This window comes from Erpetoichthys calabaricus, chromosome 12 (assembly GCF_900747795.2).
Source record: "Erpetoichthys calabaricus chromosome 12, fErpCal1.3, whole genome shotgun sequence".
In the NCBI taxonomy this organism is placed as follows: domain Eukaryota; kingdom Metazoa; phylum Chordata; class Cladistia; order Polypteriformes; family Polypteridae; genus Erpetoichthys; species Erpetoichthys calabaricus.
Window position 1 is genome coordinate 1958065 of NC_041405.2, and position 19340 is coordinate 1977404.

Consider the following 19340-nt stretch of genomic DNA (forward strand, 5'->3'; position numbering starts at 1 on the left):
TGATTACGAATAGGATGGTACTCTTTATTATTATTGTTTGTAATGCTGTGGAGAATATTTAGACTTTAAACATTTAAGCTGACGTACACATTTTAAAATGTCCATATATTTAGCGCAATTCTTCTTGTTTGTTATGCACTTCCACATTATGAAGTAAATCCTGACATTTCTTACGAACACCCCGACTTTGTGCGGCTTTCGCTCATTCGGACTTTTTCTCCTCGTTGTCCTGAAGATCCCTGCTTGAGGGGATGAGACTTGGATGACAAATGTAAACTGGTGTTTCAGACGATTGTGTCACATCTCAGGAAGTGACTGTTGATTCTTTCACTTTCGTTTCTTCTCTGCTAACGCCCGTCTGCCACTTCGTTTCTTCGTTCGCCATGGCGGTAGTTCAGCTTTCCATGTCCGCTGATCAATATGCCTGTTCGGTATGTCTGGAGGTAATGAAAGAGCCCGTCACCATCCCGTGTGGACACAGCTACTGTATGGGCTGCATTAATGACTTCTGGGACCAGTCGGATAAGGAGGGGGTCTATAACTGTCCGCAGTGCAGGAAAGCATTTAACGTGAGACCGGAGCTCAACAGAAACACCGTATTAACGGATCTGCTCGAGAAAGTGAAAGACGTGCGAGTAGATGTGAGTTTGTCCGAGAGTTACGCCGGACCTGACGATGTGTGCTGTGATGTTTGTCCAGTTAAAAAACTGAAAGCCGTGAAGACCTGCATGACCTGCTTGGTGTCTTACTGTGACATTCATCTCCAACCCCACCGGGAGTCCGGAGCCTATAAAAGACACAAACTGGAGGAGCCGACCGAAAATCTGGAAGAAAAACTCTGTGCAAAACACCAGAAAGTTCTGGAAATCTTCTGTAGGACTGACGGGACCTGCGTCTGCTTACTGTGCGTGGCGACAGAGCACAAGAGTCACGACACGGTGACACCAGAGGAGGAAAGAGCAGGAAGAGAGGTGAGAGGAGAATTGGGAATGGAGATATAAAAGTAGGATAAGGACAATGAGGGGCCCTGGTGTTCTATGAGCAGTGAGTGAACTAAAGTTAATTTACACAGAATGTTGTTTGCTGTCCCAAGCTTCATAAATATCCAGCTTTACAAAAGCAGCAATTACTGAAAGAAAATAAGCAAACTGGGCCACAGTCACAGAGCAGTCAGTACTCCTGCCTCACAGCTCGATAACTTCTTATATTCTTCATGTCCATTTGATTTATCTCCAGGTTTTCTGTCAGTCTTTTGTGTTACTAAGATGAGTGTTTGGTCAGATGAGCAACTTGTTTAATTAGTGAACAAGTGTCATAATGTGTGTGTGTGTGTGTGTGTGTGTGTGTGTGAGTTTAGGCTAATCTGTGATAGAATGTCATCCTGTCCAGGACTGGGTCCTGCATTGTGCTCAATGTGGCTGTCTGCAGGGGAATTGAAACTTCAGAACATTAGAAACATTATGAGAATTCTCCCAAAATAACTTCAAGTGGAGTTCCGAAGGTCCCTAAAGTCCTTGCCTGATGAAGGGGCCTTAGCTGCCTCGGAAGCTTGCATTTGTAATCTATTTTTTAGCCAATAAAAGGTGTCATTTCCCCCTACTTTCTCCTGTATCAATGTATGGCTAACACGGTACAACACTCTACTGCTAAAGTCCTCCTGTCTACCACACTACATGTTCACGTATTCACAGTGTCTGTGCTGCTAACTGTGTCCCTGTGTGCCTGATGAACTCATTTTAAAGTCACCATCTCGATCAAATGGACTAATTCCCTTCATCATTTTAAACACTTTAGTCAGGTCTCCTCTTAATCTCCTTTTTCTTAAACTGTAAAGGCTCAGTTCTTTAATTCTTCACTCATAATTCATCCCCTGTAGCCCTGAATCAGCCTAGTTGCTCTTCTCTGGATCTTTTCTTGTGCTGCTATGTCTTTATGGAGACCCAAACTGCACAAATGACTGCAGATGAGGCCTCACCAGTGTGTTATAAAGCTTGTCAGGACCTCCTGTGACTTGTACTGCACACATCAAGGCGCTATATAACCTGACATTCTGTTAGCCTCCTTAATGGCTTCTGAACACTGCCTGGCAGTTGATAGAGTTGAGTCCACTATAACTTGAAGTCCTTCTCATGAGGTGTACTTTTGACATTCACACCTCCCAATATGTATTTACTTCCTACATGTAATTCTTTACATTTACTGACATTAACTTCTTCTGCCCAAGCCTGTCTGCTGTCCAAGTCCCTCTGTAATGAAATGCCAATAGTCTGCCCTTTGGCAGAAGCTCACTAAACAAATTGAATTTGGTCATACTTAATTTTCCAAATTGATTCCTTTTATTTTATTTTTTTGTTAGTGTACTCTTCACCTCTTTGAAGTTAGTTCTCATATTCTTTATGATTTTTTTAAAAGATGATTGGATTTTGAAATGTACAATTACTGTATGTAGAAAATTACTGTTAAGAATTTTGTACTCTTTTCATGTCCATAGGTCTCTGTCAGCCTTTGCTTGGATTTCCTTCACACATGCTTTTGGCAGCCACAGGTAGAAGTGTCCACAAAATTAATTTCCGGAAGTAAATGTTTAGGCAATTACATTATTCCTTCTCCTGCGGTGGGTTGGCACCCTGCCCAGGATTGTTTCCTGCCTTGTGCCCTGTGTTGGCTGGGATTGGCTCCAGCAGACCCCCGTGACCCTGTGTTCGGATTCAGCGGGTTAGGAAATGGATGGATGGATGGATTATTCCTTCTCCTGGCTGAAATAGTCTGTCTCAGTATTTTAGAAATTGACAAATTTATGTTGATGAGCTCAACGTCTAGCGCTAAACTCAGCAACACAATCTTGATACTTGTAGGGATAACAGTTAAAAGTAACATGCATTATGAAGCTGGATTACTTTCTAAACTAATGATTCACTTAACACAAATCTTGTTGAAGTAAAAATACTTGTGTTATATTCCGGCAGCACTGGGTGTAAGTCAAGAAGCTCATGTACTGGTTTGCTGCTCCTTTGCAAGGATTAATCACACAGCCGAGCAGAAAAGAATGAGCTTTGTGCATTAACAGAACCCTATAAATAAAGCTTCAATTTGACTAAAAATATTTATAAAACAGAAGAAAATTATCACAGGCATCAGTTTTAATGGAGAAACGGTGGCCAATGTTGACATATAACTCTTTCTTGCACAGTGTATTTCTTTTGGAGTGTTTTGAGCAAAGAGAACTCCAGAAGATTTCTTGCACATGTTAACCTGGATTATTAAGAAACCAGGCTCCTGCCATAACCGAGTTATTCACCTTAATTTGATTATGTGTTCACATGTAAACACACTGAGTGACTGACTCATGTGCCTGTATTAGCATTTCTCCCAACATTTAGACAAACTTTATTTTAAATTTGCACTATTATTGTAGATTTCCCTTATTAAGTTGTCACAATAATAGTCGAAAAAAGACATCAAACAAGGTTTGGGGCAGCCACCCGTATATTGTGCCCTGACTGTAAATGGGAAATTAGATTGTGAGATGTTCACAGGTCTGAGTCCAAAACAGAACTGATCTTAAGGTTGAAAAGATGGCTGCTTTAAAGGCCGCGATAGGAAATGATGTCATGACATGAACAGTGCTGGGTTTCCCAGTGGATGATCTGCAGAGGATTGAGAGAGAAAGTCAGTGCACCTCACCACCCTCTGGTCTGGCATGGATCTACAGTACTATTATTCAGGCCCTTTAGCTGCCTCCCAATCGCACGTGTCTGACAACGTCTATAATATAGTTATAGTCTCTGTCACACAGTTTATACACTTAAAAGCTACATCTTATCTAAATAAACCTACAATAAAATGCAAGAGTTAAATATTATGAGTCTTAATTATTAAACTGGAAAATTAACTAAACAAAGAAAAAAAATCTAACATTTTTATCCACATTCCGTTGGTCTTCATTTTAACTGTAGACGCCTGATTTCTCAATGAGGCCCATACTGTGATGAGCCATTCCTCCTTTCTGCCTTTTTCTCTTCTTTTATCATTGACCACAATCTTCCATCCAGTAAAGTCCCTCCAGTCTGTCACACATTTACCTCCAAGGTGCTTGGATGATGTCCACTTGTTCTCCTTTTGTTCCTCATTCTTCTTCTGCCCTCGTCTTTCTAATAATTCCTACTAGACTTCATTTTCCATGTCTCCTCCACTTTATCTTCACACAGAGTCAGTTGGAAGAAACAAAGACTGAACTAGAAAATCAAATTGAGGAGAAAGAGGAGAACTTGGAGGAGATAAAGGAGAGCATAGAAAGGATTCAGGTGAGTCGTTTGTCCTGGTAATTCATCACAGCAGAAACAGATGGGAGGGATGAGAATTTAATTAGTGTCAAGTGTGCTGTGAAATGACAGAGAGCAAAAATTCAGGTTTTGAAAATATCTATGGGCGGCATAGTGGTGCAGTGGGTAGCGCTGCTGCCTCGCAGTTAGGAGACCTGGGTGTTCGCTTCCCGGGTTCTCCCTGCGTGGAGTTTGCATGTTCTCCCCGTGTCTACGTGGGTTTCCTCCCACATTCCAAAGACATGCAGGTTAGGTGCATTGGCGATCCTAAATTGTCCTTGGTGTGTGTTTGGTGTGTGTGCCCTGTGGTGGGCTGGCACCCTGCCCAGGGTTTGTTTCCTGCCTTGCTTCCTGTGTTGGCTGGGATTGGCTCCAGCGGACCCCCGTGACCCTGTAGTTAGGATATAGCGGGTTGGATAATGGATGGATGGATGGATGGAAAATATCTATTGTGACATGTGAGTCGCTTGTCTTGTACTGGAGAGGAGACGCTGAGTCCAAAGGCTTCAAGAAGACCAACTTTATTCCCTCGAAACAAGAACAGTCATGGAATTTATTCAAACGGGAGCTACCACTTCAATGCACAGCGAACAAGCAGTGATGGGGCCAGGTCAGTGGCCGGGTTAGAACATTCGCTGTGTCAGTCATCGGACAACAGACGTGTTACATGGAGAGGCTGTGATCTTGCTGTTTTCTCAGCGATGGACATGCAACTCTTGACAGACGCGTCAACTGCATTTCAGCGTGCAGCACAGGTGGGGAGGGTCTCAAATGAGCTTAAAACTCTCACAATATTTCCTTGTAGAGCACTAAAGGATTGAAAATCCTTTTTAGAACTTTCAATCAAGTTATCAATGCCCATAAAAAAATTTAGCCTCTTCATCCAGAAGTTTAAGAACTTTGAAAAACAAAGCTGTTCCTGATATTTTCCTTTCCATTAATTAATTTAAGATCAAGTCAATGACATCTTTCCCTTAATACATTTACAAATTTGTAATTGCAATTTCTTTGTTTTTCTGTTCTCACATAATAAGTTACCCATGTTTCCATGTTTTGTAGCTCCTTTAAACCGCGTGGAGTGGAAATTAATTTCTACCTTCTTCTAATCAGAGTTCTGCAGAGACAGAAGTTCAGGAATACGAGGAGACCTTCAAGTCTGTCCTTGAGCACATTGAAAAGCTGAGGTCTGAGGTCATTGACGTCATTAGAGAGTACGAGAGGAGGGAAGTGAGAAAGGCTGAAGAGCTCATAGAGCAACTAGAGAAGGAAATCAAGGAGCTAAAGTGGAGAGATGCTGAGCTGGATGAGCTGTCACAGACAAACGACCACATCCACTTTTTAAAGGTGACAGGGACAACCTAAAGAACAGTGGCAAGTCTTTATGACACACCCGTCTTTGTCAATCATGTTCTTCTTTTGTATTCTTTCCTCTTCTAGAAGTTCCCATCTTTCTGTGACCCTCCTACAGAGGGAGATGCACCTGAACTCACTGTGGATGAAGATTTTCTTCCTGAGGCTCTCAGGATGAATCTTTCTGATCTGAAGATGAGTCTGGAGGAGACCAGAGACTGGGAGTTTCTGAAGACCAGTGAGGAGGGTGGGTTGGGTATCCTCATGTGGCCTTCTAAGTGAAACATGAAATGACAGAAGAAGCCATACTGCTTATCACGAGTGCCGGATGCTCAAATTCTCCTGTTCTCTTTATTTCCTCAGGGGTTGAAGATTCAAGCTTCATACTACAGAATGTAAGGTTTAGAAATCGCCTTTTACAATGTAAGTCTCCTTTTCATTTTGGTGATTTTACATGATCAATATTTAAGGGTTTTATGATTTAGTTTACCTGATTAAACTCTGGTAGTGTAACAGCATTTACAGGGCCACCTATGATCTCAGTGAGCCAATCGCAGGCTGAATGTGTTGGTTGTAGCTTTGGTGTGAGCTCACCAGGTGGCGCTGTTACACCTTTACCCTGTGATGTGCCGTACATCTTTATTTAGAAGTTTGGCTGCACCAACAGATAGGAAACATTCACCATTTTTACCTTTGTTCATTTTCTGATCGCATTTTAAAAATATCTCATCTTAGGACACTACACTGGTGTCCTTCACTTACAAAATGAAGTCCATCAATGTGTGGAAAGTTATTTACTGTAAGACTCCAACCATCTCGGTACTTTAGCATCATCTTAAGATAAGTCAAAAGAAAAGACTAGACAAAAACAGAAGATTTTTTCAAAAACATTTTAAGATAAACAGATTAACTGACTGCAATATAATAATAATTTGGTACAATCCAGCCATCAAAGAACAAAGACCAATTCTCAAAATATAGAATTAATGAGGGGAGAAAAGTGAAGAATAAGAAGGGCAAAATTGAAGAATTCAATAATCAGGAGAAAAATGTCAAACACAATAACAACACCAAAATATGAAATTAAAATAATTATGCAAATAGGGAAAGGACAAGAAAAGGTCCAAAGTTCAGCAATAAAATACTAGCCTTACATGAGCTGTCAGGCTGGAATAGCATCTGTTACTGGACTTCTCAGCCAAATCTGCAGAAGGTAAAACTCCACTTCCAAAGGACCAGCCTGAGAAGCACCACAAAGTCAGTCAGTCAGTCAGTCAGTCAGTCAGTCAGTCAGTCAGTCAGTCAGTCAGTCAGTCATTGTCCAACCCGCTATATCCTAACTACAGGGTCACGGGGGTCTGCTGGAGAAAATCCCAGCCAACACAGGGCGCAAGGCAGGAGCACATCCCTGGGCAGGACGCCAGCCCACCGCAGTCCATGAAGTAAAGCCTGTTTTAATTTAAAGTTATTTGTGCACAATCATGATATACTGTATATTAGTTTCTACATGAAATTGCATTCTAATGTGAATCATATTTTATACATTTAAAAAAGTTCTGGTCCACTGTTACTAATGGGCTTAACATGTAAAAGTGTTCAAGAAAGCCCCTTAATCTCTAAGATACTTTATATATTGGTGGAGATGTTGATACTGGAAATGCCTAAATTATTGCCCTTGATTCACTTGTACATCCTGAACTTCTTACTTCTTCCACATTCACTCATCTTTCAGTTCTCATACCAATGCACTGAACTATTTGCATGATGGCACTTCACAACATGTCACCTTGTTTTCAGACGTCTTCCCTTGGAAGGGCTGCATTTCAGAATTCCTTACCAAAGGTGTAGTGCCACTTTAAGAGCTGCACTCCTGCCAGGATTAACCCTTACCCACATCCATACCTTTGGAAAGGCTGCACAGATGCTCTAACAGAAGCCAAGAGCTTACTTGAAAGCTTTCCTTACTGAGTTATGGGTACGGCTGTCTGTAGTCAGATTGCTCCCCCTGCAAGAATGTAACCTACTTTTCTACTTTTATTTTTCTATTTTTATTTATTGATCACTCCTACCACTTTATAAAGTATCTATCTAATCTATCTAAAGGAACACATCTCATTATCTTAACACTCATCAGTCATTACTAAATGTTGGTGCACAACAAGACAACTGAGTAATACTTGAACTTTATTGTAACCATCATGTATTCTTGTTGGCAGAAAAAGCAGGTAATAATATAAGATATGAAAAACATACAACCTGAACAATTCAAATCAAAGTCACGCAGCAAGCTTTGTATGAGGTGGTGTCCTTAGCTTTAGTTGATGCTTGGGAGTTGTGGGACAGCAGATGCAAACAGAGTTGTCTTCTCTACAGTATGTGGCACTTGTGATGTCTCTAAAAAGGCTTTTAAAATCCTACCTACCCTTTATTAGGTGCCCTTAATGGGAACTTTATGTGCGTTGCTTCACTTGAAAGTGGACAGCTGATCAGTTCCTGTGGTCTGTCTGATTGTTAGTTTAGTCAACTATTAAATATGTCAACCTTAATGTCCCAAACGGCCATTTCACGTCTTCTTACAAGCCTATACACACTGGTTAGAGACAACTCAAGTTTAAACATAGACATTCTAATGCTAAGAATATCTTTTTCCTGACTTTTCTTTTAAACAGTGTCCTCCATAATGTTTAGGACAAAGACACATTTCTCCTTCCTTTCCCCTCCGCTCCACATTTTAAAATTACAAATCAGACAATTTAGTTGTGGTTAAAGTGCACATTACAGTCTTTCATTTAAGGCTCTTTGCATACATTTCAATCACACAACACATTTTCTACATGGTCCCCCCATTTCAGGGCACTATAATGTTTGGGACACAGCAATGGCAGGTTTATTATTTAGGACTTTGTCACATATCCCTTGCATATTCACCTGCACATTTTGCTGTTATTTTTGATGAATATTGGAAATTGTGGTCACATTGTGAGTTAGCAGTTTTAGTTCCTCTCACCATTAAACACTCTACGTAATCCCTCACTGCCCAATGGCAGATGTGTTCATAGTATTTGTCTGGTTAAATGACCGCCATTCGCTAGTTTTTGGCAAGTGACATATTTTGAGATGAAATCGGACTATGTGTTACCTGATAAATTTCTCTTTATGATGACGATATTCTTACTCTTTCTGGGAAAAGCAACATCAGATCTCCTCCAAGGTTTTATTACCCTGATAGATGTTGTAAAATCAATTGGTCGAAATCAGTGCTTCTTCCACTAAATTCTTCTTTCAATCAATATGCATTCCCTTCTTCAATGAAGATGACCAGTTCATTTAAATATCTGAGCATTGATGTCTCCCCTTTATTATAAGACACTGACTTCATTAATTATAATTGAATATTCAAAACTTAAGCTCTTTCCTTCGTGTTGTCCACTGTCATTTTAATTTTACTGTAGTCCATTATTTTAATTTCATTAGTGCCATGTTAGCTTTTATCCTTTTTAGGCAAATATAAGAACTTTAATCTCTAGATTCAGTTGGAGCAATACACGACCACATGTGAAGCACTCTTCTTTAAATATGAGGGTGGCCAGATAGAGAAGGATACCACTGGATCGTTTTACTCTGCCCAGTCTTGAACTGGCTAGCCTCTCCTGCCAATCCCTCAATCTGGATTCCTATCAGATCCAGCACAGTAGTTTATAAACTCCTTTTAAATTTTTTTTTACAGATTAAACTAAAGGTCTGTGCATTAAGTTTGGTACTCTGGAGGTTTGAGTGACATTTGAGCCCCTGCCCAAAGTCGTATACACAGATGCTAATTTTTTATAATCAGGTCCCATGCATTGGTGGCAAAACTTGTTATTTCCTTTTCTCAGGCAAATCAGGGCACATGGACACTTGAGGACACCTGTAGTGATAATTGTTCCAGGATTTGAGGTCCAGCTCTGAAATGTGTTCTTCCTCTTTCTTTTTGTGCTTTCAACTCAAATCTGTTTTTACAGCCTGCGGTGTTCCTCTGTCCTCTCCACTTCCACTTCATCCCCTCCATCATTAATTTCCACTTCAAGACCATTGTCTGCTCGGTATATGTTATTACCCAGAGCTTCCTACTAGTCTTTATTAATTCAGTCAATTTAGAAATGAGATCACAGCCTTTACTCACCACCGTGTAATTCAGTTTTCAAGAATGTTGTCTTGTCTTCCAAAAATCTGATCATTGATATACAACTTAAATTTGTGCACTGCTCATGGACCACCCCTTGTAAACACTATGCCACAGGGTTGTCTAATGATACGTATTGCCAGTCCCACCAGACTAACAGCCCCTTTGCTTTTTATGTATGTTTTTGGGATGTCAGACAGTTCTTACAACAATATGAACACAAGATATTTCATATTTCAATTCCTGAATTTCAGGGCTGGAACACATTCCCAGGAAAACTTGGGGCCGTGGCTCACTGACCATTCTGTAAAATCGTCATTACTTCTCACAGCACTTAAAAGACATTTTTGGCACTGAGGATACCAAGTGATGAAGCGTTTCAGGTGTGCAACAGTACAGGGTTCATTACAGGCCCCAATTTGCCCCGTCCCAACTTTTTTGGAATGTTTTGCAGGCCTGAAATGCAGGATTGGATTTATATTAACAACTGAAATGAAGTTGAGCAGACAAAACCTGAAATATCTTGGGTTCATACTGTCTGCAATGACATAAAAATGAAAGTAAATTTAAGAATCACTGCATTTTTTTAATTTGGATTTGCCGTACCATCTTAACTTCTTCTCATTTGTGGTTATACTTTATCATTTCTCTTATACACTGATAGCCCTCCTTTTGTCTCACATATTCCTATTTTTATTGTTTACCTCTTGATCAATCCCAGAGATGGCTGTTTTCCATATGTAGAATTGCCACTGAAATCCTGTAGTAGGCTATCCTTGAACCTTTGGAAGCTCACCTGCGTCGACCTGAACCAACTTGGGCTGTCTGCGGCAAAGATTAACTGGTCATCCAGACCCAGTGCTGCTAAGTGGCAAGAGCTGGTATGGCTGGTCCAAGCCCAGGGGCTTCATGTATAACGCCGTGCGTAGAACTCACACTATAACATGGCGTAAGCACAAAAGCGAAAATGTGCGTACGCACAGAAAAATCCAGATGCAGGAATCTGTGCGTACGCAAACTTTCACATTCTTCCACTACATAAATCCCAATCAGTGTGAAAAGTAACGCACGTGCATGCACCTTCTGTCCCGCCCCAACTCCTCCCAGAATTACACCTCTTTGAATATGCAAATCAATATAAATAGCCTTCTGTGAAAAGACAATGGGAAAAGCACAGGGGAAAATATAAGAATTTCAGCGAATACCAAGTGGAGGCAAAGGAAAAACGTACTATTTGTTGGTTTAAACAGTGGAATAATCAACAAAAGAAAGTTGATCGAGTGACAGAGTGGCGGAGAAACTCAAAAACTCAAGTTCACAAAGTCGCACAGTGCCCGAAATAAACAAGAAGTCACATATCAAAGTCGGCGTGAAAAGGCAAGTCGTAGCCCACCGTCTGAGTGTCATATGAAAGCTTATTAGGGTACAGACAAAAAAAAAATAGACCCACAGTGGGAAAAAAGCACAAAATGTCAACTTTAATCTCGAAATTTCCACTTTAATCACGTAGTTTATTTTGCCATTAAAGTAGAACATCATAAACTTCATCTTAAAATCGTTTAATTTACTAGTTTCTCAAATCCCATTGTAACTAAAGTAGGATGTTAAATTCTTTGTTCTGTATTTGATCTTCTATGTGCTCTACACGTGTGAATCACTACCTGCTTCTTAAACGGGCTTTCTCTTTCTCCGACAGGACACAGAATCCATTACATTCGTGATATTACAGCTCTCTGAATAATTAAAATACTGAGATGTATATGTGATATCTTTTAGATAGATAGATAGATAGATAGATAGATAGATAGATAGATAGATAGATAGATAGATAGATAGATAGATAGATAGATAGATAGATACTTTATTAATCCCAATGGGAAATTCACATTCTTCAGCAGCAGCATACTGATACAATAAATAATATTAAATTAAAGAATGATAATAATACAGGTGAAAAAAAAAAAAAAAAAAAACAGACAATAACTATGTATAATGTTAAATATTATTTTTCATGATGATAGGAGTTAAAGCATCTTATTAAACATGGGAACATGGTGGCGCAGTGCTTGTTCATGTCTCACGCAAGAGGCTTGCTGCGCCATGTGCGACCTTCGATGAAATAATTTATTACAGCAGTACTGTCTCTTTCAAACGTACTAACCTCCAATTCCTGTCCTTACTTTTCTTTCTCCAAATACCCAATCGCCACACAATCAGCTCTGTAATAGACGTGAAGCCATTTGTAAGTTTAGAACGCCGATTCTTCAAAACTTTTAAGGAACATTGAAATATCTTCGTAGTACATGTTTAATTATTCTATCCGTCTATCCTTCCAGTGTCGCGTCAGTACCAGCAATAATACAGCGCGAGGCAGGAACAATCCTGGAACTAGCTAGCGCTGCGGCACCGTGTCCTCACATGTTTAATTATTAACAATACCGATTATTAAAATGAAGTTAAAGTTTTATCTGTATAATAAAATCAACATATTTTGCTGCATTTCATCTTAAAAATTATATCATCATCATATGTAAATACGCACTTTATAAAGTGGCTCAGGTTGTGCAATATTATAACTGTAGTGCAAGTTTACAGTGAGGTGATTGTACTTATAAGTACAAAGAGTTCTACAAGGAGCACTTGATGGACTGATTGAGTGCGTTTAGAGTTCTTGGGATGAAACTTTTTCTAAACTGCGAAGTCCGTACAGGGAAGTCTCTAAAGCGTTTGCCGTGGCTCAGGCAGCGTCTGCTTCATGCTGTGTACCGATAATTCTCTTTCCGATCAGCTGCTGCTGTGATTCCCCACTCAGATACAGTGATATAAATACTCCGAGTGGTGCAGTGAGAGTAATATGGAAAAAGATGATCCGCTGTGGCAACCCTTAACGGGAGCAGCTGAAAGAAGAAGAAGATGCAGTGAGAGTTACAACGCTAAAGCAGTTATGGTATTTGGAATACTATGGCTATTCCCTGGACCATTATATTGCTGCAGGTTAATTACAATCAGATGCATTACACTAATAAACAATATGCAGTTAATTTCAGTGAATTTATAAAGCCATGTCAGGAATGTGGATCTAAGAAAGAAAGGGTGATCACACAGGAACTGTAGCACTGCTTTGATGCTGGGTGCCGCCAGTCTGCAAAACCGAGCGGAGAAATTGTGTACGCCAGGGTATGAAGTACTGTGGAAATGTGCATGGCTTTACGCCAAGTTTAGGTTTTATACATCGCGATTTGAGCGTGGAAAGGTTCGTACGCAATATTTCTGTGCGCACGCACCGTTTATACATGAGGCCCCAGATGACTTGTGGTTGACGTGACTTCTCTGGGGCTCTTTTCTTGTTATCAAACAGGCAAGGGTCACTTTCAGAACTGGGAAAAAGTGTCTTTGGGCAGGGGGGTGACTTGATTTTAATGAATATAAATCAATCCCTCTCTTTCCTATTTTCAAATCTTATTTTAGACCTATGATATGTGAACTGGGCGGCACAGTGGCGCAGTGGGTAGCACTGCTGCCTCGTAGTTAAGAGACCTGTGGTTTGCTTCCCGGGTCCTCCCTGCATGGAGTTTGCATGTTCTCCCCGTGTCTGCGTGGGTTTCCTCCGGGTACTCTGGTTTGCTTCCACAGTCCGAATACATGCAGGTTAGGTGGATTGGCGATATTAAATTGTCCCTAGTGTGTGCCTGGTGTGTGTGTCTGGTGTGTGCGTGCGCACCCTGCGGTGGGCTGGCCCTGCCCAGGGTTTGTTTCCTGCCTTGTGCCCCGTGTTGGCTGGGATTGGCTCCAGCAGACCCCCATGACCCTGTAGTTAGGATATAGTGGGTTGGATAATGGATGGATGGATATGTGAACTTTTTTTGGCACGTTTCTCTTATTGATTAATAACAACAACAACAACATTTATTTCTATAGCACATTTTCATACAAATAATGGAGCTCAAAGTGCTTTACATAATGAAGATTACATGATAAGAATTAAAATCAGAGAACACTAATTAACATAGAATAAGAGTAAGGTACGATGGCCAGGGAGGACAGAAAAAACAAACAAAAAAAAAAAAAACTCCAGATGGCTGGAGAAAAAATAAAATCTGCAGGGGGTCCAGACCATGAGACCACCCAGCCCCCTCTGGGCATTCTACCTAACATAAAATGAAACAGTCCACTTTGTATTCAGGGTTCTCATGGAAGGACTTGATGATGACAGTCACGTGGACTTCTGGCCTTTAATCCATCAATGTAGGGACATCATGGAGCTTTGATTAGGTGGTAAGAAAAAGTTGATCTTCCAAAAAAAAAAAAAAGTTACCTCTTTCTGTAGTGAAAAAGCTCAGCAGATGTCACCAGGAAGTTCTCCACTCACGGTGTTCAGAGATGGACACTGCACAGCTAACTATTAGCTCAGACTGCATGGTGGCCTCTTCTGAGCCAGATGTTGCAGGTTGGCGACTGACCACGGTGCAAATATTAAAACAGAGATGTTTTCGAGATTTGAGTTCACAGGAATATACCTTCCTTCTCTACTTGGTTATTACGGCCATTTTGACAAACTCAGTGGTCCGCTTCACTCCAGCTGTCTTTCTCATCTTCGCTTACTCCCAGTGCTGGTTTGTTGTTTCATTTGTTTCACTGCACACTGGCTGCCTTGTTTGGATGACACAAAATAACCTATTTAATTAAATATGGTTGGTTGATAAGTAGGAATTTATTACACAATTAGTTGATATACTTTTCTACACTTTAAAGGATATTTATTAATTATTAAGATATTTAAACTGTTTTTCAGACCCCAAAGACAGGGAAAATTCTTGTGTGCCTCGTCCATTCTCAATTATTCAACCATCTGCAAAGAAAACAAAAATCAAAAGAAATAAATGAATAAAAAAAAGGAATGCCAGACACATAAAGGATATGGAAATTTGAATGATGGGATAATTGATGAATTTTTTGAAGTAACAAGTCCCTCCTGCTATTAAAGATGAAGCACATCAGTCCCTTGTGTTCAGTTCGTTATGATCGTCTAGTTGGCTCTTGTTTGATACCAAAATGGGCGCATCTTCTTCGTTTTTTAAAATTTTGATAGACATTTTGTTTGGAATCCAGGTGACAGACTGTTTGTTTCAGGCTGCTGTTTTCCTCCATGTTGTTTCTTCAATATTTTTCCTCCTCATTTTTTATTTTTTTCACATCTCATCTCTTTTCATTGTTCTTTTTGTTGCTCTCCCTTCTTTTCTTCTTTTTTTCTGTGGTCATCTGTCATAAATTCAGTTTTCTTCTTACTCTCCCTTTTCTTCCTGGCCACTTGACCTCTTTTGTCTCCCTAGCTCTACATGTCGCTCCAGTCCTGTGGTCCCACTTCTGATTCTTCCTCCTACTCCTTCAGTCCTCCTGTTCCTTTGATCATCTCAGCTGTCATCTTTTGACCTCAGGCTCACTGTCTGCTTTTTCCTTTTTGCTTTTCTCTTTCTCCGTGACAGTCCACTCCTTCTGTCCTCATCTCCCCACTCATATTTGCCAGCTAACCTGATAGTACAAAAAGACTGACCTCCTGACAGTGAGGTGCTGTAATGACTGATGTGCTGCCCTTTGCTGGTCCACATGGCCTCCACACCCCTGACATCCAGCACTTTGATGATAGATCATTTCATGTTGTTGGTCTGTAATTGACTCGTTAAGTCAGTGACATCACAGCAGTTATGTGACACTCAGACGTCTATGATGGTCCTGAATGAAGTTCTTTGTGTTTGACATTCTGCTCCTCTTAAGTCTCATGTGTCACAAAAACAGATAATTTCTTCACTCACATTTTTTTTCTCTCCACTCAGACTCCTGTCCTCTCACCTTGGATCCTAACACAGCACAGACATGCCTCCAATTGCTAGATGAGAACAGGAAGGTGACATGTGACGAGACTGAGACCCCATATCCTGATCATCCTGAAAGATTTGACTACTATGGACAAGTTCTGTGCAGAGAGGCTCTGAGTGGGACTCGCTGCTACTGGGAGGTCGAGTGGACTGGAGACGAGTTTGACATCGGAGTGACGTATAAAGGAATTGAGAGGAAAGGAGAGGGTGACGAGTGTCGCCTAGGATGCAACGACAAGTCCTGGAGTTTGTACATCAATGATTCCAGTTTCTCTGTGTGGCACAATAACATCTGCACTGATATTAGCACTCCCTCCAGTCACAGAATAGGCGTCTATCTGGACTATGCTGCTGGCTCGCTGTCCTTTTACAGCGTCTCAGATATAGTGACCCTCTTGTACAGGTTTAATACCTCCTTCACTGAGCCGCTGTATCCAGCATTTTGGGTTGGAGAAAACTGCAGTTTAACAATCTGCACTCTGAGCTCTTCTGACCAGTGACCGGTGTGGTCTGCAGGTCACAGTCCTGGATATCCCATAGAGGTTCATTTCTGATTTCATTCCCGAGTGAATGGAAGGCTTTTAGGTTGTGGCACACACTGCTGATTAAAGTCATGTTAGAGCCATATAGCTTTATATAGGTGTACTAGCTGAAATACCCGGCGTTGTCCAGGAGGAAAATAAAGTGTTTGAGAAAAATATAATTAAAAAAAAACACAACTTTAAAAATAAAAAATAAATGAACAAACAATGAAGACTCGCTAATGTGCTTGTATTGTGCACTGAAGTGCCTTGTTATATGTAATGTTTTTAGTGTTTCCATCTGTCACCAATATATAAAGGTTCTTAGGACTTCGTACCCTTGAACAGGCCACATAAAGTTGTCCATGTGAGGAACACGCGGTGTCCAAATTGATTCCAGCAATTTTCAATGATTGTCCAAACGTTCTGAGCGTCAGGTGGATGATAACAGACATACAAGACCGAATCTCCAGTTAGTCTCTTCCAACTGAAATTCTTTTACAATCAATTAAAGGTTGAATATTTTACCTATAGAAATAAATATTATAAGTTAAATATCATAGCTATATCCGTTCTATACTTTGCCTTTGATTTTGATAACTTAATTAAATTAGTTTTTGATTATGAAATTCTTATTTCTTTTTTACGAAATAATTGTAACACCAACACATTAGCTATGATGCTGCGAAACAAATGACATTTAGTTCATTAATGAATAAACAAAAATCACACAATAAATATAGGAAATTTATGGTAGATAAAAATAAAATTGCTTACTTAAATAGCCTATTTTAATCAAAATATAATTGCAGAATACATTCAAAGTAGTGTAAAAATGATGGGAAAAGTGAAGCCTTTTTTAAGGTTTTTTGACAGATTAATTTTTGTTTTGTGGTGTAGTAATAAGTTTTTACATGCAGAATTTTTGATGACATAAAAAAGTCAATTAAATTAATATTATTATTAGGTTGATTTAATTCTATAACCACTACAACATTGTTACAATAAAAATGCAAGATGAAAATATAGTTAAGGAAAACAAACATTAAACGACAAACAAATAATAGTACAGATTGTTCATGATAAAACTGTCGGTTGCTTTTACGGAGCACAGCAGAAAGGTTCTGAGTGTCAACTCGATGATAAAAGACATACGAGACCACAAGGGGTGGCTTAGGGTCAATTTCACCCTGCAGTGTTTTTAGTCAGCCAAAGAGAAACGTGTAGCAAGTTTAATGAAAATCACTCCAGCCGTTCAGAAGCGATGCTGGAACATACATACATACACACACACATTGACTTTTATATATACAGTGGAACCTCAATTCATGAACGTCTCGGTACACGTACAACTCGGTTTATGACCAAAACGTTTGCCAAACTATTGCCTCGGTTCACGACCACACACTCGGTATACGAACAAGCCAGTTTCCCTTTCGGTTTGTGCGCGGCAATGATTTCCGCACCTGTTGCATTGTTCTCAGTCAGACGTGTGTGCTTGCGCTGTGAACTCTTTGTGCTCTATTTCATTTCCCTTCCGGTTCTTACGCGCCGATTACTGTGTTTAAGCACGTGCTCAGCCTCTCCCTGTTCATTGTTCTCAGTCAGACATGCGTGCTTTACCTGTGAACTGTTTGTGCTCGACAGTATTTCGTGTGCTTTTGCAGTTAACCATGGCTTCTAAGCAAGTGAAGAGTGGTGAGAAGAAAGTGTTGCAATGTTACTTTTCTCTTTTTTTTCAAATTATTGTTTTTTTCCATGTGCTTAAAACTCATTTAAAAAGAGTGTTTACAGTGATCGATCGGGTTGTAATGCTATTAGCATGAACTCCTGCAATGTTACTGTCTTGGTTGGCTTTTAAATAAAGTTTGGATTTGTTCAAATGTTCTTTTTTCCCCCTGCACTTAAAACTCATTTAAAAAAAAGTGTTTATACAGCGATTGGATTGTAAGACTATAGCGTGAACTGCTGCAATGTGAGAGAGAGGGGGGGGCTCACCTTCTGCCTAGAGAGATAGAGAGAGAGAGAGAGAGAGAGCCTGCGCGTGCAGCTGAGGGGGGCGAGGGGGAGCCTGGGTGTTTGTGTCAGTGTTATTCAATGTTTTTACATTAGTTTACTATTACACTGTGCATTCTATGGTGTAATTAACTATAATTTGTGCTTAGACATCTTTAAAAAAATATATTTACATACAGTTTGTATGGTCCGGAACGGATTAATTGTATTTACATACAATCCTATGGGGGAAATTGCTTCGGTTCACGACCAAATCGGTTTACGACCAGAGGTTTGGAACGAATTATGGTCGTGAACCGAGGTTCCACTGTATATAGATATAGGTTTCAGTGAAACAAAAAGAAGCATGCAATTTGAATAAACAAAGGAAAACAAAAAGAAATTAAGAAATAAAAAAGGATAAACGAATGAAGAGGATAATGTACACTACAGTAATAACTCTAAGGTGGGGAGTGAAGAAACTTCAGTGACAGACAGGCGGCATCACACACTGTGTTTTCAGAGGAGCTCACAGGTTAGGTGGGCTCAGCAGGGTGAACATCAGCTATGAACTGAAGGATTTTTGTGCTCTGGAAGTGACCAGCAGAGGCCTCAGGGTGGTGGGGGGAAATGAAAGGACATCTTTATAGCATCGGACCATCAGTGCATGTTCTCAATCTTTATAGCAACCAGTCAAGAACAAAAACAATGAAAATTAACAATGGCTGAGGGATAAGTGCAACTCTGGAACAAAAGTTCCCTGGCGTGGAAATTCAAGCTTTTGGTGGGATTTGAAGAAAATACTTAGGAGTGAAAATTGGAAAATATGAAAGTTGCTGTAAAATGTTTAATAATTTTAGTAATTGTGTTTTAGTACATTTTGTGATGGTTGGAGACATTCAGCATTAAAGATGCTATATAATAAATATTGATTAAGTGGTGGGGCAGGATTTGTAAAGTTCAGACTCATCCTGATTCGATAGATAGATAGATAGATAGATAGATAGATAGATAGATAGATAGATAGATAGATAGATAGATAGATAGATAGATAGATAGATAGATAGATAGATAGATAGATAGATAGATAGATAGATAGATACTTTATTAATCCCAG

The 19340-nt window shown here is 39.9% G+C and overlaps 3 protein-coding genes and 1 long non-coding RNA gene across 4 annotated transcripts in view; 3 read left to right on the forward strand and 1 right to left on the reverse strand.

The window, feature by feature from the left end:
- Positions 1–971, reverse strand: part of LOC127529909 (uncharacterized) — a 60712-nt gene extending 59741 nt beyond the window's left edge. Inside the window, exon 1 of the long non-coding RNA XR_007936516.1 lies at positions 890–971. This is a non-coding gene — a long non-coding RNA (uncharacterized LOC127529909). The remainder of the gene's footprint in view (positions 1–889) is intronic.
- LOC114661667 (tripartite motif-containing protein 16-like) overlaps positions 1–19340 on the forward strand; it is a 202558-nt gene that overhangs the window by 109193 nt on the left and 74025 nt on the right. The gene's annotated exons all lie outside the window — the stretch shown is intronic.
- Positions 1–19340, forward strand: part of LOC114662226 (E3 ubiquitin/ISG15 ligase TRIM25-like) — a 63065-nt gene that overhangs the window by 23621 nt on the left and 20104 nt on the right. The gene's annotated exons all lie outside the window — the stretch shown is intronic.
- Positions 258–18075, forward strand: LOC114661660 (tripartite motif-containing protein 16-like). Its single transcript, XM_028814819.2, has 6 exons — positions 258–971; positions 4209–4304; positions 5433–5666; positions 5760–5919; positions 6036–6095; positions 15666–18075. Exons 1-6 carry the CDS (start codon positions 384–386, stop codon positions 16205–16207), a joined length of 1680 nt encoding a protein of 559 aa, XP_028670652.2. The 5' UTR covers positions 258–383; the 3' UTR covers positions 16208–18075.